Source organism: Mytilus galloprovincialis, chromosome 1 (assembly GCF_965363235.1).
Source record: "Mytilus galloprovincialis chromosome 1, xbMytGall1.hap1.1, whole genome shotgun sequence".
NCBI lineage: Eukaryota > Metazoa > Mollusca > Bivalvia > Mytilida > Mytilidae > Mytilus > Mytilus galloprovincialis.
The window spans coordinates 59,469,243-59,491,613 of record NC_134838.1 but is presented as its reverse complement, the minus strand read 5'-3'; the positions used below and the strand labels follow the sequence as shown (position 1 = coordinate 59,491,613).

Sequence of the window (22,371 nt, the reverse complement as noted above, 5' to 3'; positions counted from 1 at the left end):
AATAGAACTACTCAGTGTGACAGTACTTTGATTTTTATTTACAAACCTTCATCAATATCTTTGTATTTTTCCATTTTCCTGGCCTCTACTACCACTGTGTAAGACGTTGATGGTCTGAGATTGGTGATCAACAGATGGTCATCTACAAAATTAATATCCATGAAAATATTCAATTCCAGCCATAAAAAAAACTAATTTCACAATGCCCAAAATCTTGTTGTACTCATTCTTTCTTTATTTGTGACAAAGTTGACAAGACAATTGTTTTTGACAGTAGGCAAAATGTTTTTACACCACCATCAAAAATAATTTTTCTGATCATTTAACTGTGTAATTTTATTATGCAAAATACAAAATAGTACAGAATTGGTCAACAAGTTTTAATGAGCAAGTCATACACAATGTGTTTCAGTCCTGTATTGATTCTTGTATATTGCATTAAAAAACATAAAAATAATCAGTCCTTTATAAAAAAATTGAAGAAAAATATTGAATAGGTGAATTAAAAATGTCAACATGATATTTTTTTTATTATAAATTTAGCAAAATGAGAACACATATATATCAATGTATATATTTCAAAGTCTATGAGTAAAGCTTTCAATATGTATTGTAGATAGAAAACAAAAGTACTGTACCATTTGTGCTATCACTGTTTATTTCATCCTCAGGACGATCTCCCGGCCACCATGTCACCTGGTAATTTTCAGGTCTGATAAAATGACTTCTTGGCTCATCATCTGAAATCAAATTCAATACATTTGCATTCAATTGTGACAGTAACGTAAATAATCACTGAAATTAAATATTAGCAATGCATGTGTGTTTTAATATCACACTGGATTAAATGCATAAAAACTAGTGAGAAATTTTGTAATATAATTAAGATTTTCCATTTAAACGTCAAGATGACATGAATATTGTACTCAACAACTCGTGTTTAATCAAACAGATCTAAGACTTCTATTGACAATTTATCTATTTTCGTCAAAATATTGAATTAATTGCTCATCATCCATGTTTGCCTTCGTTAGATAGTCGGTTTCTGTCAACATGAAACATCAAAACCAAATCAGAGGCATCAAAACAAAGTTAAATGTAAAAATCTAGTCTGAATTTGAATAATTAAATGCCTTCCAATTGTGATAATTCCATATTTTGAAACATAAAATGTCTAAGCTTTTATTTAAAGACGGAGCAAAAAAAAACAACCAGGATATTAAAGCAATGATTTATAGCTTAATATTAGCATGAATAATTTTTTTCCGTTCTGCATTTGGTTCTGTATAACATATTTTATATCTATATCAAAACATGATATGCATTTGAATTAAAATATTTGTTAGAAAATTTGATGATTAAATCTACAGTCAAAAAGGACAGATTTGTTAAACATTATAAAAATCAAGCAAACAGTTTGTACTGTTGTAAAATATTTTATACTGTTGTAAAATATTTTATACTGTTTTGCAGTACACATTTTTGTTAATTTTATGCAAAGGTTATCTATAAACAAGCAAACAGTTAAGGTCTTTTCAAATACAGTCAATTCTTGTTATCTAAATGTCAATCCAAATGAAAATTTAAGAATTTGAGACAAAAAATGAATTTTGAGATTTGAGAAGTTAATATACTGGGATTGTTGTATTTGCCATAACTGACAATTAAAGAAGTTGAAAATTTTGACATCTTAAGCAAAAACATTTAATGCAACTATGCAAAAGTGTATGTCAAAGGTCACTAGTTCAAGTGTTGTGAATTCAAAATAACAGTAAGGTCTTTAGAAAGAGACATTTTATTTCAAGATAACAGGAATTTTGAGATAATAAGAGTCAACTGTATGTGAATACATGTATGCTAATTTTAGATACAAATGGAGCAATCTTATATTTTAGAACCTCAAACTATACAAAGTTATTTATTAGATTCAAAGCATTATCCCTGATCTTGGGTATATGTATGATCACCTGGAACAGGGATGTTTGTCCCGTTGATCCTTTCCAAAGGTAATTCTTGTCTAGGTATTCCTACATGTACATAGTAATCAGTTATAAATACATGTATGTGTACATAAACAGTACATAAACATCAAGGATACATGATCACAAAGACATGGTACCCGGTAGTTAAAATTTATCAATGACAGCTACAAGCCCTTCACACAAAAACCAATAGGCATCTAAATTTTCTATCGTATAAATTCTTCCTTTTTCTATAATAATGATCAATAATAATATGGTTCCATGTCAAATAGTCTCTAGAAATAATTTGAAGAGAAATTATATTATTTTCAATGAAGTTTTTAAACAAAGAGAGGTAGGACATTTGGTTGGCAATTTCCAATTCCCCCTTTTGTACATGAACTTCTCTTCCAAACCCTGTCCTCAATTTATCATCTACTATAACAGAAAAAATAAACATTTAACTAATTTAAACCAGACGTTTAACAGATCTACAAATAAACTTATGCAATCTTTTGTTTACTATGCAAACATTGTATCTTGGCATTCCACTTTTTGTTCACTGTGTTAAGTATACGGTCAAATTTTAAGAATTTCTATGAAATACAAGGACAAGATCTAAAATTTCTCGGGTCTGCAGGTTGAAAATACATGTATATTGTCCATAATGACATGACTGATTTGTAATTGTTTTGAATGAAGAGGAAAGCTTTGCAGGCTAAATTTTTCATCGTAAACTGGTATTAACATTTTTCTTCTAGTGTTCCAATAATAATACATGCATAAGGTACAAGGGTTTCCATATGATGTATCAGTTATATAACATTTCTCTCATATAATTGTTTTTCTATTATTTCAAATGATAAGTCCCCTATGCTTAGTATCTATATAAACATTGTACCAACAAAATGAAATTCTAAAGTTTGTCTTGTAAAAAATTTCAATAAAGAATGAACTTTTTCTACATTTCATGCTCAACAGTATATTATTTCTTTTCAATTAAATTTTTTTGTGACCTATTTCAAGTGGGTGTAACAATAAATTTGGTAAAATATGAAAAGCATATATACCTATTTCTAAATCTTATTTAGTCCTTTGAATTTATGATTCTATATTGAAAAGGGTCTTTTAAACACTTGAGAACATCTTATTTTCAGTTTGATTTACATCAATACGTCAAATTCCAAAGGAAAATATCTACACCTAAAGGTGCATTCAATTTCAACATTTGACTATTTACATTCTACCTCACGCTACAGAAATCAGAATTAATTTTTGTTATTGAATTCCACCTTCCCATACAATATCTTTATATGAAGAATTAAATATTGAAATTTATGATTTTAAATATTATTTTAATCAAATATGTGTGAATATGAAAAAGAAGGAATATTCAAGGGAGAGTGTTAGGTAAACATCAATGAGACAGCACACTAACAGCATAAATTCACAGAAAACATGTAACTATTCTATCTATCAATGACAGAAATAATAAAATATAAAATTGATTGATTGTAAGTGTTTTCATGTCACTTTTAAGCGCCACTTTTTGGCTATTTCTTGACCGCCAGTTTTTATTGGTGGAGGAGCTGTGACAGTGCCCAAAGAAAACTACGGACCATAGATAGGGAAAAACCCAACAATCCTAGTCAATTAAGATTGGAGCCAAGTGAACCTGCATGAGTAGGGTTTGAACTCACAACCACAGTGTAGACTGGCTAGTGATTGCAGTAGTAGAACTACTTAGACCATGTAGTCAGGGAGGCCCCTATTAGATAAAAGGACTACAAGTTACTGTAGATTTCCCCTCTTTTTTTTTTACTTTAGCACAATGTACAAAAGCTTTAAAGTAGGAATATTCAACATAAAAATTTAAGGAAAAATAAAGAGATCTCGATGAAATTTTATGAAATTTAAGTGTATTATTCAAATTTATTTTAAAATCTTACCATCATTCAATACATTGATTTAGTATTCAGAATCACTCATCCATAACTTAAAGAAAGTCTAATTAATCCTTTTAATACAAATTTACAACCTGAAAATCTATATGTTTATCAAATCATTCTTACCGATTTCACTTAGTAAAATTTCCTATGTCAATATGATTATCTTTAAACCACAACAAAAATTATACAGCAACCATTAAGAAGTTTATCAGTACACATAAATTAATGATCAAAACAGCATGATTTGAATCAACTTCTATATTCAATTCGATAAATGGTCTTTTTTTGTGATTAAATGGGTTAGAAAACTTTTTAAAAATGAAACTGAAAAGTACAAAGAATATTGTTGCACTATTGATTTGTATTACACAGCAACAAAAGTTGATTGTTAGAAGTATATCACAAGACATTTATTCAAAACTCCTATTTAAAAATCAATTAACGTCAAAATTAAATCAACTATGCAATATAGATTTTAATATAAATATTAACAAATGTTCACAAGTAGGAATGTTTGCAGTTTGTATCCAATACAAAGACTGATAAATAACTCCTGGCCATTTTTTTTATGTATATATACTGTGAGGTGGATATTTAAATCTGTTTAAAATTATCATAACACTAACAGGCCAAATGAAGCAAAAAATGAATTAGTAAATCATGATGAAGACAGATCTCTTAACATGCTCAATGTACTATTAGAAAGCATAGAAATTTCTATACTCATTTGAAATGCAGAAAACATAAAAATTATGGAAAAAGACACCATAATTATTTTATTCCTACTACATGTATTTAACTCATATCAACTCGATTTTGAAATTTCATCATTATACCATTGTCATTAGGACCACAGAAATTCAATTTACCAGCAAATCTTATTTTTCTATTCCTAAGTTAATATGCATGTAATATTTCAATTTGCCACTGGATTTTAAGCAAACAATTATCAAACAACTAAATTCTAATGGTGTATATGTCTAACTATGAGAAAAGATTCATATTCTAAATAATTTTGTATTTTATTCTCTTAATTTTGTTCTTCCCTTTTTTCCATCCCTACCTTAATCTTTTACGATCTTGTTCTTCTAATTTTGCTTTTCAACTTGCTTTGTTTTTTTTTCAAACATGTTTACCAAATCAAATGCCATAAAATCAACAGCTTTTATAATTTGAGATATGGATTTAAATTAATTTGTTTATAATTCAGACTTTATTAAAACTTAACAATTTGAAAGATAAAATGTAATCTGCAAAATGTTAACACTCCAAATTAATCAATATTAAAAATTTAATTTTCCTGTTTTAAGATCAATACAGATAAAAAGAGTATTTCAATAACCAGCATTAGTCTGACTGGGTTGTTAGGAAACCAACATATGAATCAAAGTTTAGTAGACTGGTTCCCATATATCTTTAATCTGTTCAACTTTTAAAAAATACAAAAATCAGGTAGTCTCCCAAATTGTTAAAGAAAATATACCCCATTTTTTTCAAAACTTATTACATAACATTTAAATTGTATTTAACTTCAAGAGAATCCTTGTATTGTCATGATTTGCACATATGTTTGAGCCTGAAATCCCTTTCCAAAACAGAAGTAAAGAATTCCAAATCTTGCTATCTTCTGTAGCAAAATACTGGACGAAAGGGAGAGGAACTGGACATAAAAGTCACATACTTGTAGTTTAATTAAAAATTAAATATCCTTTTCTAACTTTCATATGTTTCACCAAAATATCACATTTCAGAGTTATATTAACAAATCTTTTTATAATATCTAACTAAAGTTTATAGTTTCATCTATATTTTACTGCATTATAAGGGAGAAAAAAATTTCACATGAAATCAATATTAGCTTTATTCCTCCAACTTATTCCATTCAACAATATAAAGTCAAAAAAAATTTGGTGCATCAGCCCTTATATTTTTAGGGAGAGATCCGTTTGTGCCAAAAATGCGTCCTTTTGCGCCACAACTTTTTTTCGTCAATGCTACGTTTGCGCCACATGTTTTAAAATTACATGGTATCATTTGCGCCAAAATCAAAACATACGATTGCGCCAATTAGAAGAAAAAATACTTCCCTACTCCTTTATTCGGACTTTGAACCGGCAGTTTGCACTGCAAATGTTCTTTTTCTGAAACATATATTCTTCTTACTGCTGCTGCATGGGTACTTTCCAATTTAATGTATGTAGTAGCTTGTAACTTCACTTTATTGCCCAAAAAACACAAACTTTGAAGGTTGAAATGCATAAAACAGTTCATAATAATTCTAATAATAATAAAGCCCATAAGCATGTTGGGAACAAAGCACTGCGTCATCAACATATGTGGCTAAAATATAACCAGCAAAAGCTTTTATTTTCTTCTCCATTAGTATATCTTTATTAAATATTCAGCAAAGCAATAAGTTTTATTCTCTATCTTTATATTGACGGTCTAGTGCATTTTAAGTCATTTCTCTCCAGATGCTCATCTTCATGGTGAAATATCGCCGAACTTGTGATACTTTTTGAGCCAAAAATAAGAATAAATATATACAATCATTATTATTTATGATAGCTATGTGTACAGATAAATTGGCGCAAATGAGTTTCGAAAATTGGCGCAATTGATACATTTGGAAAATAAAATTTGGCACAAATGATACCCCTGAAAAACAGTAATTGGCGCAAAAGAACTGCTGCCTATTTTTAAATCTCTAAATTATGTGGATCATTTAACATAATTATCAATAATTATTTACCTAAATTGAAATTAAATGACTGATAATTGAATGTGTCCCATTACTCAAGAAGTCAAAATGTGATCAGTGAACCATGGAATTCATAAAATAAACTTTCATAAAACTTACCAAATTTCTGACATTTTATATAAAATTATAGATGTAAACCCAGAGAAAAATCACATTATCCACGGTGAATGTTAAATCCAAAGAAATGCATAAGTATGCATACTTCACAAGATTGTACCTGACGTGGATATCACCTTTTCAATATTGATCCATCGTAACACTATAAATCCTTTGTACCAAACACAATACCAGTGCAAATACATCAGAATTCCGTTAAAAATTATGTTCGGAAACAACAAACAAAATTTGAGTGACACATTATTAATTTTAAATCATTTCTCACTTTATCGGCCACTAAACTGTAGATTGAGAGCACCCACTATTTATTATATCATCAAATTTCAATTGAGTACACGTCGTTTTACAACGGGACAAATAAATATATATCAATTCACGACAGCCAAAATAAGTACCTATCTATCAATAGAAACATTATACCATCGTGTGAACATGGCTACCATTTGTAGCATTGTCTGTTCCATACAATGACTACGATTTACGATATTTTAATATGATAATATAATATGCTATTGTTTATATCTGAAGTGATAATATCGTCTCTTTAAGATTATTGGAACATGATAAAGGAAGTTTAAAACAATGAACTATTTTGTCTACCTTTTGAAGAAAGTACCAACAAAATAACCCTTTATTTAAAGATATAATTTATATTATAAATATTTAAATAACTGATGAAAAAAAGAATTTTAATTCTAAGTGAAAAAAAACTAATTTTCAATGTTAGTTATTGGAAAATTTTATGCTTATAAAGTAAAGCAAAAAAGGAATAACATAACTTTGTACCAATTTTCCTGCACAATATATCGATAAAAATAATCTTTTGATTAGTTTGAGTAAATCTAGATAAACTTCAATAAATTCTAAATCACCACAGATAAATTAGCAATAACAATAACTGTTTTTACCATAAATTTTAGAACTTTACTTTTTTTTAAGCTTTTGAGAAAAATTCAATAGAAAAGATTTTAAATCTTTTAAAATTTAACCTTAAAATAAATACACCAGCAATCTCTTGAAATAACGTTGTTATCTTAGCTCTTCAAAATGCTTAAATTGTTGAACATAAGGATCAGATTAAAAATAAATCATTCTTGAGATTTTATGATATCAAACAATACTAAATCTAGATGAATAGGTATTGTTTGCTAACTCAACACATTCTTTTAAAGTGGCAATATATATCTACATATTGTAGAAATCATCTGTGATAATAACAAGGGTCATATCAGATTTTATTTTGAAAAGTCTATAAGATATGTATTTGAGTGGGTATTTAGTTGTAAACAGATTACAAGTTATTAGGGTGCTTCTATATCCAATAAAAATCATTTTTTGTGTAAATCTTTTAGGATAGAAGTAGTTTTAATATCTTGCAGAACTTGAAAGGTAAAAGTATTTATCATTAAAGCTCAGATAGAAATCCTTTTATGTAGAAAATATAATGAAAATAAAAAAAAAAGACAACAGATTAATATCAAACATATAAGGATACAGATTTTTTTAAAATTTAATGAGTGAACAATATTTGTTGTTTCCCCCTCAAGTATTCTGTGTGACACAGTGTCTGTAAGGCACTTTTTGTTCGCATGCAAATTTTACTCATGCAAAAAAGGGTTATAATGGACTGATTTCTTGACAATCATACCAAATCTTCTTATTTTATATGTTATATATATATATATAAATTATCATTTAAAAAATCAACCTTACAATAAGAACTCAGGTTACAAGATTAAAAAGAGCATGCTTGAAGTACCATTATCTAAATCAAGACCAATGTAATTCAATAGTCAAAGAATTATTTCAAGTGCAACAGACCTAAATTTTACAAAACAAGAATGTGTCCATAGTACACGTATGTCCCACTCACACTATCATTCTCTATGTTCTGAGGACCGTGAAATTAACCAGCGCAAAATATATTTCAAGAACTAACAATTAATGAAATTGCATGATATAAAATTTCTGTTGTAAATTTTACATTCCTACTCTGTAAACCAACTAGTTATTGCAGTTTCTTTCCTGCTAAGTCTTTTTGCACTGATTTCTAATCAATATATATTTAATTTAGTGTTTTTTAACTTTCTTTCTAAAGTATATAAAAGAACATCCATGTTTGATATATTTGCAACTATTATATTCACATTATTTTTTTCTCTTCAAGGACACAAAAATAAATTCCTAGCAGATATAAACTGATTTACGGTATATAAATACCTCTTTTAAGATTGTTTCTACCGGGTATGCTATTGAAATCCAAGCAATTCCCCCAAAAAGAGAACTAAGGCCATAAAACAGATAACTCTTGAATAATTTTGCAAAATTTTGCAAAGATAGAAAATTGCACATGGTAGGTAAAGATTTGTAGATTGGGCCCTGTCATCATCAAGGAAAAGAGGACAGATTGTGGTTGAGATAATACAGTCAATTGTAACATATCTATTGTCATCTGTAACAGACATTCCATACAGTCAACCAACTGGTGATGGTGAAACGTAAAACAAAATAATAAAATAAGTATAGATTGCTTACCTTTGTTCCAGACAATCAATGCTGAGTGTCCTGACACTTGTTCACACCAGACTGCTGATGGAGGTATGACAAGGCCTGTGTAATGAACCGTCAACTTAGCACCAGGTCTGCAACCAGCATATCGATCACCAAGGAACAAATCTGGAAAATTTTATTATGTATGAAATATTGATGCATTACAATTTGCAAACATTACTGTTTCATTTGCATTTGTGCCCATCTTTTGATTACATGTACGCCAATTATTTTACAGGTAAATACAGGTAGATGATATACATAAGGTAAGTGCTTCCCTCTTTCCAATTTTGAAATATCTGGCTAATATTTACTATAATAATCATGAGTCTTTTTTATTATTTATTAAAAAAGCCCAGACACTGAAATTTATGCATTTTAAATTATTACTAGGAATTAAAAAAAAAATCAAGTCAGTTATATTGAAATGTACTATTTAAGAGTCTGCTAGTTTTACAGTAGTTTTTTTTTCAAAAACAAGACTTTACAGCTTCTCTTTTGTCTCAGTATACATACTATGAACATTAGAATAAGGGATAAGTACTATTTTTAAACCAAAATAAAGCACAAGCAGAGAGAATCAGAAGATTTTTGTTATTTTTTTTTTTTGCATCCCCAATTATGACCTCAGAGCTGTACAAGATTAAATTGTAAATATTTAGGGGGAATGGGATGAAAATCTGATGGGTGGTGGTTATGTAAGAAAGATTGCCTGAACAATTGCATGAAATTATCAATTAAATTTATATGTATGGAGGTTAAGAAAAAATGTCCTAAAACATTTATTTTTTTTCAAAATAAGAAAATTCAGATCAACGGATCTGCAAACCAGTAAGCTAAAATAAAATAGCCATAAAATCTAGCTATTGCAGCATGCATGCACATTCAAATTTTCTAATAAATTGCATATATTGGTAAAAACTAGCTTAATGCATAGGGAAAAGCACAAAAACATTACATTTTATACAGATAATGATTACTTTCAGGATGTCTTGAAAAAATCACACCACATGATCATGTGCCTGTACCCCAAATCAAGAAACTCCTAAGTGGGTGTCCTTTGTAGTTTTGGGAATAAGGTCTGCATTGCAGATCTAAAATACCAGTCGTCTCTGATCAATAGACTTGCATCTTTTCTTAGACAAGGAGGCATTATTGCTGGTGCATTGAATTTTATTAATGTATATGTTGAAAAAATAATAACAGGTACTTTTTATTCTGTTGAGGTTGAATAAAGACTCTGCCAAACTAACACAAAGCTTGATTTAAGGATGTACTTAGGTAAAATAAAAAAAAAAATTAGAAATTAAAATTGATACTATAACTCAGAAGAGCATTAGTAATGACAAAATAAGCTAAAAATATTAAAAGGTTATAGAGCTCCTTTTAAGGAATGACTGTAATATTTTTTTTTGTCTATGAAGAAATAACATTAAAAATGTGGTGCACACTGAATAACGTGTGTATTTCTTATAATTTAATTCTTAATTCCATTTTAAACGGAGTAAATCATGAAAAAACATTGATGACGTCACAGTCACATGACAAAATTATGTCTATGGGCTGATAAACAAAATGACTTCATCCAATCAGAAGACACGTTACATCCAAAATTAAATTATTTCAAGAAGTTTTGTTTTTTTCAAATGCCGGGAAAAGGCCAATATGGACATTTACCTTACATTTACATTGATATAATTTGGGTCTCAAATTGAAAGAAAAGAAATTAAGAATGTGTTTAAATTTGGTAAATGATCTTTTATGAGCTATTGAAGTGTTATGTAAAAAGAAAAATGGGTATAATGTGATAAAAATATCTGTATTGTAGGAAAAAATCCTAAGAGTCCTAACATCTGACACATATTCCTAAACCTGCCTTTAGTACATTCTTAAAAAGTAAAAAAAACTTTGATATGCAGCCATATGTTATCATTCAGAATATATATCACTGTCTCATTGGCAATAAGACCACATCTTCTTCTTAATTTGTATGTCTTTTTTTTTGCTGAAATTTAAAATTAATTTACCAAATAATGTATAGCTGATAGCGCAAAAATCAAAGATACATATATTTTATATGGGTAATCAGTGGCGGATCCAGCCATTTTAAAAAGGGCGGGTTCCCAACCCAGAGTAAAGGGGGGGTTCCAACTATATGCTCCCATTCAAATGCATTGATCAGCCAAAAAAAGGGGGGGCTCCAACCCCCGGACCCCCCTGGATCCGCCACTGGTAATTAAGCATTCAAGCTACAAGCAAGACATTTCAGACTACTACTCTACAATTGTTTAGCTCTACAAATTACCACTGATGTTAGTATCAACCAAAGGCCATCCGTTTGACCCATTAGATAATATATCTTGTGTAAACAAAATCATCTTTTGTTTATCAAAGCGTGCTAGATAAAATATAAATAAAAATAGATGTGTTTAAAAAAAATTGAAAAATTAAATTTTAAATAAGTGTACTATTTTTAACTATATATTTAATGTGATATGTATATTTCTATTATTGGTACACTAAATGTACAAAGTTTCATGCATTTCTTCTGTGGTGCCCAAAATGTGTAAGACTAAATATTAAAGATGTAGCTAAATTGAAAAGATACTCCTAAAAGCAAATATTCATAAATGGAACATAGCGGCCTGGGTGGCCTAGTGGTCTAAGTAGTTACTTCTGTAATCACTAGCCAGTCAACACTGAAATTTTTAGTTCAAACCCCGCTCGTACAGGTGCACTCGACTGCGATCTTAATTGACTAGGATTGCCACTTTTCCTATTGAAGGCGACAGTGGTTTTCTCTGGGCACTTCGGCTTCCTCCACCAATAAAAACTGGCTGCCACAAAATAGCCAAAAAGCACCTTCAAAGTGGCGTTAAAACACAAAAAATTAAAATCAAATAATAAATGAAACATATTATCAAAAACTATTTTCATTTCAAGAAAATAAAATGGATAAATACTATTTTCATTTCAAGAAAATAAAATGGATAAATCTGAAATAAAATAATTTTACAAAGCCGGTATATACCAAAAAAATTACGATCATTTTGTTTTCTAAAATACTTACCACTAGAAGTTCCCCTATCCTCTCGTGGTCCCGATCCATCAATCCCAGAATCCCTGTCTACAGTTATCTCATGTCGTCTCTCATTTTTACCGACAGGATGGTCTGTCAATGCTATTAACTGTAGCACTATCTTTTCTCCAAGTGTAACATCTCTGATACGTAAACTATTGACATCTGATGGTATGATAGAGCCATATAGTTTGCCATTCTTCAACATTTGATAGCCCTGGAATATTTTCAATTTCTACATTATTCTTTTCAAATGTAATGTAAATATCTTTAATTGTCAAAAAAATAATTTATAAAACTAAATAATCATATTTATAAAACTTCCAATTAATCTACAAATATATAATTTAATTTTGGATGTAACACGTCTTCTGATTGGCTGACGTTATTTTATTATCAGACCATAGACATAATTTAGTCATGTGACCGTGACGTCATCAACGTTTTTTCAAGGCTTTTTATGGTTTAAAATGGAATTTAGAATTAAATTATAAGAAGTGACTGTAATATTTTTTCTGTCTATTCGAAATAACATAAAAAATGTGGTGCACACTGTTAAATAACCCGCTACGCTCGTTATTCAGTGTGCAGCAATTTTTTTATGTTATTTCTTCATAGACAGAAAAAATATTACAGTCATTCCTTAAATATATTTCATAAAAGTTTGCCACTTAATTTTTCTGTAATTTTTTCTTTAAATTCATTGTAGAGGAAATTCATTTTCTAATAAATTGTCTAGCAGTCAAACAAAACAACAAGTAATGGTTTCATTCTGCTTTAAAAATATGTAATAATTTCAAAAATCTAAATAGATTCTTTTAGATTTCTTGTAAATATGAAGAAATGTGCTGTGTCTTTTACTTGTTATAAATATTTTCATTCTTTTACTGGAAACCAAAATATAACAATAAAGCAATGACCTTTATTATTAGCAATTTCTTTTTTCAAGTTATTCTATTCAAAATGCTAACTTACAGATATTGAAGCATCCCCAAACTGCTGAGGAGCCTGCCAGCTGACATCTATACCATCTGTGTGAAGCCCTTCCAGCATAAGTTTGGGAGATTTAGGGGCTGCAGGGGCTGACACAGGTAGTGAGTTTGACATTGGACTATCACTGAGTGAGAAGACATGGGAACTGTCAGGGTCAACTCTATTAAAACCAGCTATGGCCTTGACATTGATGTCATATGTCTGCTCAGGGGGAAGGTCATTCAAATAGTACTGGTAGCCATTGCGATTGCTAGCTTTGTTCGCTGTTATTTTTCCATACCATTTACCATCCACATAAATTCTGAAGAAAAAAAAATACTTGACTGAAAATGTAGTAGCAACTGAAAATATTTCCTTATTAGATTCTGTTATAAGCTTTTATAATACCATTACATGTGTGTCTCATAAGAATCCCTTTTTTTGATTGACTGAAAGAAATCAGGAGACATTCCAATATCAAACTGTAATTCTCAATGCTCTCTACACAATAATGCGCAGAAACACATGAAACCAGATGCTCCGCAGGGCGTAGCTTTATACGACCGCAGAGGTTGAACCCTGAACGGTTAGGGCAAGTATGGACACAACATTCAAGCTGGATTCAGCTCTAAATTTGGATTGTGATTAAATAGTTGACACAGCATAGGTTTCTGACACAGAATGAATGTGTTCTAATGAACTTAAAATTTTTGTTTCTCTTAGAGCAATTCACTATGCTGTTGAATATTAATCCTCTCAAAAAAATGTTTGAAGAAATTTTCTTTTTTATTTATGAAATTTCAAATGAGAAAAATTGAACCCAATTTTTTTAATCACATCCCCCTTTCCCTTATTCCAAAACTAATCTCAATTAAAATTTCTAATGGAGTTTGCAACAATAACTACTCATTTAAATACATCATAAAATATTAAGATGTAAAAAAACTGCTTGTTATCACTGAATGGTAAAGATTATTTTAATTTATCAGTTGGTAGTAAAAAGTGAATATACATTGTATATTGTATATAACAAAGATTTAAGTTGATTCTGGACAAAGAAAGATAACTCCAATTAAAAAAAAATCTTGCTATTGCACAATATTTTGCAATTAGATATTTCTTGCTTACTATTCTGGACAAAGAAAGATAACTCTAATTAATTTTTTTTTTGATATTTCACAATATTGTGCAATTAGATATTTCTTGCCATTGCGCAATACTGTGCAATTGAAAAGACTTGCTATTGCACAATACTTAATATAATAATTTTAGATCCTGATTTGGACCAACTTGAAAACTGGGCCCATAATAAAAAAATCTAAGTACATTTTTGGATTCAGCATATCAAAGAACTTCAAGATTTCAATTTTTGTTAAAATCAGACTAAGTTTAATTTTGGACCCTTTGGACTTTAGTGTAGACCAATTTGAAAACAGGACCAAAAATGAAGAATCTACATACACAGTTAGATTTGGTATATCAAAGAACCCCATTTATTCAATTTTTGATGAAATCAAACAAAGTTTAATTTTGGACCCCGATTTGGACCAACTTGAAAACTGGGCCAATAATCAAGAATCTAAGTACATTTTTAGATTCAGCATATCAAAGAACCTAACTGATTCATTTTTTGTCAAAATCAAACTAAGTTTAATTTTGGACCCTTTGGACCTTAATGTAGACCAATTTGAAAACGGGACCAAAAGTTAAGAATCTACATACACAGTCATGACAGTTAGATTCAGCATATCAAAGAACCCCAATTATTCAATTTTGATGAAATCAAACAAAAGTTTAATTTTGGACCCTTTGGGCCCCTTATTATGTTTGGACCAAAACTCCCAAAATCAAACCCAACCTTTCTTTTATGGTCATAAACCTTGTGTTTAAATTTCATAGATTTCTATTTACTTATACTAACGTTATGGTGCGAAAACCAAGAAAAATGCTTATTTGGGTCCCTTTTTGGCCCCTAATTCCTAAACTGTTGGGACCTAAACTCCCAAAATCAATACCAACCTTCCTTTTGTAGTCATTAACATTGTGTTTAAATTTCATTGATTTCTATTTACTTAAACTAATGTTATTGTGCGAAAACCAAGAATAATGCTTATTTGGGCCCTTTTTTGGCCCCTAATTCCTAAACTGTTGAGACCAAAACTCCCAAAATCAATCCCAACCGTTCTTTTGTGGTCATAAACCTTGTGTCAAAATTTCATAGATTTCTATTAACTTAAACTAAAGTTATAGTGCGAAAACCAAGAAAATGCTTATTTGGGCCCTTTTTGGCCCCTAATTCCTAAAATGTTGGGACCAAAACTCCCAAAATCAATACCAACCTTCCTTTTGTGGTCATAAACCTTGTGTTAAAATTTCATAGATTTCCATTCACTTTTACTTAAGTTAGAGTGCGAAAACTAAAAGTATTCGGACGCCGGACGACGACGACGACGACGACGACGACGACGCCGACGCCAACGTGATAGCAATATACGACGAAAATTTTTTCAAAATTTGCAGTCGTATAAAAATGAGATGAAAAATTTGATTTACTCATAGTTTCACAGTTGCAGCATTAAAATTATGTAATTATATGATTTAAATTATTCTTTTTGTAATTTTAAAGGCTTTGGTCAATGCTTTTGTATCCCAATGAAATAGTCCATTTGCCAACTGTAATTACACACTTTTAAACAAATTACTTCCCTTTGTCAATCGTAAACTGGTTCCATACCGGACAAAATTGGCTTTTGCCAATGCAAAGCATAATGAATTGAAAGTGATGTATCGGCGGTTTAACTAATTTTTCATGAAAAATAATTTCTGATGTCAAAAATATTTTGCTTAACAACAAAGTAACTAAATGATCTGAAAACCTTAAAGAATACTCACATAACGCACAGGTAAATTTGCTCTTTCTGGTAGCTCTCCATTGCAATTAAAAATAAGCGAGAACACTACAAGAGGGATCTCTAATTACAGGGTCAATTACGGGAATTGGCAAATAGCCTATTACAGAGTCAGGCAATTCTAAAATTATGACTAAAATATCTAGCTATAACAACACATTTTTAAAATCACCTACCCATATAAAGAAATATCTTCTTCATTAGATGAATATGTGTGTCCTTCTGGTCTGTTCCAGGAAATTAATACACATCCTGCTTTATGTGAGGGCTGCTGGGTAATTGCAACTGCAGGTGGCCTCCTTGGACATGTGATGTGGAGTTTACGTGAAGGTTCACTCTCAATGCCACCTTGTTGGGCAACAGCCACCACATAAACACTCATAGTTCTTCCTAGTATCAAGAAAGAAAAAGGAAAGCATGAATGAATACTTGTTCTCTTAGATTATCCATAATTATTGAAATAGAAAACACAACAGACATTTTGTTGAATTCAATATGATTATTGTGAAGTAAACTGAACATTTACTGACAACGGATTTTTTTTTATATTCATTATTCAACAAAAAAATATATGTATATGAAAGTATCTTATCAAAAGAGTAAGTTCAGTAGGGGGCCATATTTGGCCTTGAATAGTAGTTCAATAGTTTAAAGATAAAAAATATAATAATGAGGAAAAGGCATTTACAACCCAAATAGGCAAAAAATAAAGATTTTGGTAAAAATGGCAAAACCGTCTGCATCTCAACTAAATTTAGGACTAGGAAACATGCAGTGCATCCTTTGAAAAAATTTAGTACTCCAGTCACATATGTACAAAGTAAATGCATAGATAATGACTGTGATTTAAATTGCCAGTAACTTGTTTTGGAACAAGAAAATAGTAATGTTTAACCTATGGGAGATAACTCTATTCATTTCTGTACCCATATACATGCATGTGATATTTCTTTTACCTATAAATGTAGTCATAACATGTATGTAAGGTTCATTCTAATGTCTTTCTCCTTGACTCACACTATTTCTTTTTTTAATTAATCCTAAAAAGAAAGACAAAGGAAAGACAACTCTTACCTGCCACCATATTGTTGATCAACATTTGTCTGGTGTCCTTGTTCCTCACTCGACCTAAGGGTTTATTATCTACATAAATCTGGAATCCTTTGATCTGTAGGTCTTTGTGGAAACTGGGTTGATCCCATTCTATCAAAGCCTAAAATGAAAAAAAACTGTGTTCATTGTCATTATTTATCATTACAAACTTATACTTATATATACTTTAATAACAACTACTCCAAAATTTAAATTTTCAAACAATAAATGTGCTTATTGTTTTTGAGAATATATCAATATGGCTTCAGATTTTTAAATCTACAGAAAAAGTGAAGAATTTGTTTTGAATTCATATGAGACATCGGTTGTAAAATATAAGCTCTAAAAACAAAAATATAATAAAAGACTCAACCTACAGGAATTGTGTTTTGGTTTTTGGTTTATTGTAATAGTATTTATCAGGGCTTAGTATTTCTTTAAGTGATTGTGGACTGCTATCTGTTCTAATGGAATTATCCTTACCTGGTACATATCTACACTGACAATCTTTAGTTTAGGTGCACGTGGTGGTCCAACTGTGGTATAATAGATGACAGATGAAGAAGTCTGTATTTCACACGGCTGTTCTCCATGTAACATTGTATAATTGGCAATCACGTATACCCTAAAATAAATAGGTTGTAAAATGATCAATCAGCATTTCAATATCAAATTTTTAAAATCATTTTCAACTCCTTAGAGCTCCTCTCCTCATTATTTATTTACAGATTTATCTTATATCATATCTATACACTGAAATCAAAAAGGGTAAAAACGTTAAATGCAGTTAAACTTTTATTAACAGGAAAAGTGTTTGTTCTTTTTATAAAAATTATATACTACTTAACGAAAGAATAATTTGGATATTATGTAAATGAGATAGCAACCAAACAAATTGATAAAACAAAAATGTCTTAGAGGTCAACAAGTGGTCTTCTTCAGAAGTCTAGATAATTTGATTGATTGTGAGTGTTATTAACACCATTTTCAACTCAATTGGCTAGAAAGCGGCAGCCAGTTTTTACTGCTTGAGGAGTCATACTACCTGTAGTCAACCATGAACACCAGACAATCCTAGTTAATTAAGACTGGAACTAAGGATTTGAACATATGACCACAGTCTTGACAGACTACTGGTGACTGTAGATGAACTTCTTATTTTCAAACTTACATACCGGTAAGAAGATATTACATCTTCTGATTGAAAAAATGTAAATACCTGTAGGTCATACCAGATACCAATCCTTTTATATCACATCTATCTTTATTTATGTAATTACCTGTAAGTCATACCAGATACCAATCCTTTTATATCACATCTATCTTTATCTATGTAATTACCTGTAGGTCATACCAGATACCAATCCTTTTATATCACATCTATCTTTATCTATGTAATTACCTGTAAGTCATACCAGATACCAATCCTTTTATATCACATCTATCTTTATCTATGTAATTACCTGTAGGTCATACCAGATACCAATCCTTTTATATCACATCTATCTTTATCTATAACATTCCAGCAATGTTGTAATCCTCTCACTGGCTTGTTATGCTCAACCAAGTTACACTCAAAACTGGAAAAAAATGTCAAAAATGTATATATATCTTGTAAAGATAGCCATTATAATTTAAACATGTCTAATAATCTTTCCCTTTTTAATTATTATAGGTGCATGATTAAATTAATGAATAATGATGTTGTATGTCACCACAGAACCTGGGAGAAAACGTTATTTAATCATAATTTGGGAATACTTTTATCTACTTGAATAGTACATATTTATCTACAGGATGCTCCATTAAAAACAAGAATGTGTCCATAGTACACGGATGCCCCACTCCCACTATCATTTTCTATGTTCAGTGGACCGTGAATTTGGGGTCAAAACTTTAATTTGGAATTAAAATTAGAAAGATCATATCATAGGGAACATGTGTACTAAGTTTCAAGTTGATGTAACTTTAACTTCATCAAAAACTACCTTGACCAAAAACTTTAACCTGAACTTTGCTCTTTCATTTTCTATGTTCAGTGGAGCATGAAATTGGGGTCAAAACTATAATTTGGCATTAAAATTAGAAAGATCATATCATGGAGAACATGTGTATTAAGTTTCAACTTGATTGAACTTCAGCTTCATCAAAAACTACCTCGACCAAAAACTTAAACCGGACGGACGAACGGAGGCACAGACGGAGGGACGGACAGACGAACGGAGGCACAGACCAGAAAACATAATGCCCCTCTACTATCGTAGGTGGGGCATAAAAACCTTTGAGAGTCTATGAAGGCAAAGACAAATGCTAATGAATGGTTGGTGCTACAAAATTTTGTAGTGAACGATGCATGGTAAACAAATTTCATGGTAGAGAAGACTTCATAAATTGTCCATCTATGGACCCCATGTATCCTATTTATATGATAATTCATCAATATTTGTTTAAACAGGCATTTCAACAAGATTACCATAGTACAGTCAATATAAAAAATAAGGAGATGTGGTATGCGGCCCGTGGTATGATTGCCAATGAGACAACTATCCAACAAAGATCAAAAGAAGTAGATTTAAATTAAAGCCTGCTATAAAGTTCACCTGTAGTAAGCAAAATCGTGTATTGTTTCCCCTACTGGTCTCACTTTAGCCGTATACGTACCCATACAATTTGTACTTCTTTTCAATGGTCATCTTACTACTACGGTCAATTCCTTAAGGTCCTGAGGGTGGCCGTCATATACAGATTTGACTGTACAACCCATAAATAATAGCGTCCTTTATTATTCTGTGACACATATGGGAAAAAATTAATACTAACCTGATATCACTATTATTGATTTCTTTAGCAAACTTTGTTCCAACAATATTGACAACATGCAGCAACAGTTTATATTTAGGGTCTACTCCTTTTGAAGATCTCTTCCAACACACACGGAGACCATTCTTACCACGACTTTCAACACTGATAGAGGGCGCTGGAAGGATTCCATCTCCATCACTAGTTATCATCTGAAAAATAAAAATTATTTGCTCATTGTTGTCGTAAGCAGTTTTCCCTTATATGGCAATAATTAAATCTCTAATACTTGTAAATCCTTCAACAATTGCAATATCAAATACACACAATAATTTTTAAAGTAATAGTAATTGAGATTTAAGTTTTTTGGCCGAATTTGGAGAAAATTAAAAGGCTAGTGGACAAAATATCATAAATGTACATCATAATAAAAAAGACAAAAATGGTTCTAAAATAAGAAAAGGGGAAAACATGAGAGGCAAACATCCTTACAAACTTGTTATCTTTCATCAATAACTATTATAAAATTTCATTCTGACAACTTATTCTATCGTCCTTATTTCCTCATCATTTTAAAAACTTACCTGTCCTTCATCAATAATTCTCCTTCTGCTGGCCCCTAACTTGTCGCCAGGGACAGCCACCCGTCTTTCCTCAACAAAGCTGCCATCTACGGTACTACTATTTAGTTCAACCTCATCCTGGACTTCAAGAAGAGCCAATCGCTGCTTTCTACCTTCAGAATGACGGCTGGATTTTGGAGTTTCTGGAGGTCTTGGAGAATATTCAGATTTTCTTTCAACAACACCCTCATATTCCTTCAGTCTCCTTGAGCTACCTCTACCAATTTCTCTCTCACGTCTTTGAACTCTGACCTGATCATATGGTCTCTGTGCATCCATGACAACCATACTTCCTTCATTATCATCAGTTTCTGTTTCTGTATCAGTTTCAGAGGTTTCAGAATCAGAATCAGTTTCACTACTTTCAGTTTCACTTTCAGATTCCTCTGACATAGAAGCTAGTCTTTGCCTAGAACGTCCCCCTGGGGGTTTCTTTGAATCATCTGTCATACTGCTTTGGTCTAAAAAAAAAAAAATAGACAGAAAAAAATTTAAGATGATAAGAGAGCTTAAGTATCCTTATACTGATCTCTTTTGATTTTAGAATAAGGAGATACGTTATGATTGCCAATGCAATAAAACAAGCAACAACGTCATAGAATGTCTTTCAATAATGACCAAAAACCATACCATATGTTAAGCTATAAAAAGCCCTTGATGACATAGTGGTAAACAATACAAAAAGGGGCTGATTAAAGTTTATATCAATAAACAAAAGCAGTTATGTCAGCAAGCAACCAATAACAATACTATTCCTGATGTCCTTTTTTGGTAATCTAATATGATTTATTTATCAACTCATTGCAGTTTATTCCAAATCTTTTTTTTCATGAAAGAGACTAAAAATGCATACAAATGATAATACACAGTGGTGGATCCAGAAATTTTCATAAGAGGGGACCATGACTGCTTAAGAGGGGGGCCACTCCTGTCAAGCTCCAGTGATTCCCTATATAAGCAATCAAATTTTCCCACAAAACACCTGGACATAAAATAAATCATGTTTCTGACTAAAACACATTAATTACCACACCAAGAAAAAAAAACAAGAAACCATGCATGTGCTAAAATTGATATAGTGCAATAGGAGTTTACATTAAAGGCAAAAATAAAAACAGCCCTTTTTTTTTTTATCAAATTGAAAATATTTTGCATTGTGGTGTGTAAAGGCTTATAATACCTACAACGTCTTCATTTGAAGTGGAACTCTTAACCACAAAAAACTGTCTTGCAACTGGTCAAATATATTCTTGTTACATAAAAGCTATTAATAAATTGAAAGCTATTGAAATAAAAATTTGTTTTACAAAACATCTAAAATCAGGAAATTCAGTCTTTAGTGTTCTATGTTGTGTTTCAGTTCTTTCTGTTTATGAGAATATTTGTGTTTTGTAATGAGATATTATTATAAACATAAACATGTGCTTCTAGTAGTCCACTTGTATACAATCAATTAAAAAGGGATTAACATCCAAGTCCAAACAGGTTATGAATTAGCACCCTAATTGTTAATTTTTATAAATAATTAATCTAAAGTCATTATCCAAAACATTATAGCC

General features: G+C 30.5%; 1 protein-coding gene across 1 annotated transcript in view; it reads right to left on the bottom strand.

Moving 5' to 3' along the window:
- The window catches only part of LOC143080052 (uncharacterized), a 95,492-nt gene that overhangs the window by 30,663 nt on the left and 42,458 nt on the right, over positions 1–22,371 (bottom strand). The window contains exons 38-50 of the mRNA XM_076255713.1: positions 20,774–21,273; positions 20,211–20,401; positions 18,854–18,970; positions 17,874–18,015; positions 17,373–17,511; positions 16,475–16,688; positions 13,393–13,711; positions 12,409–12,634; positions 11,644–11,736; positions 9,324–9,464; positions 1,968–2,027; positions 639–740; positions 47–142 (exon numbers count right to left, since the gene is read on the bottom strand). Coding sequence (XP_076111828.1) covers positions 47–142; positions 639–740; positions 1,968–2,027; positions 9,324–9,464; positions 11,644–11,736; positions 12,409–12,634; positions 13,393–13,711; positions 16,475–16,688; positions 17,373–17,511; positions 17,874–18,015; positions 18,854–18,970; positions 20,211–20,401; positions 20,774–21,273 — 2,340 coding nt within the window. The remainder of the gene's footprint in view (positions 1–46; positions 143–638; positions 741–1,967; positions 2,028–9,323; positions 9,465–11,643; positions 11,737–12,408; positions 12,635–13,392; positions 13,712–16,474; positions 16,689–17,372; positions 17,512–17,873; positions 18,016–18,853; positions 18,971–20,210; positions 20,402–20,773; positions 21,274–22,371) is intronic.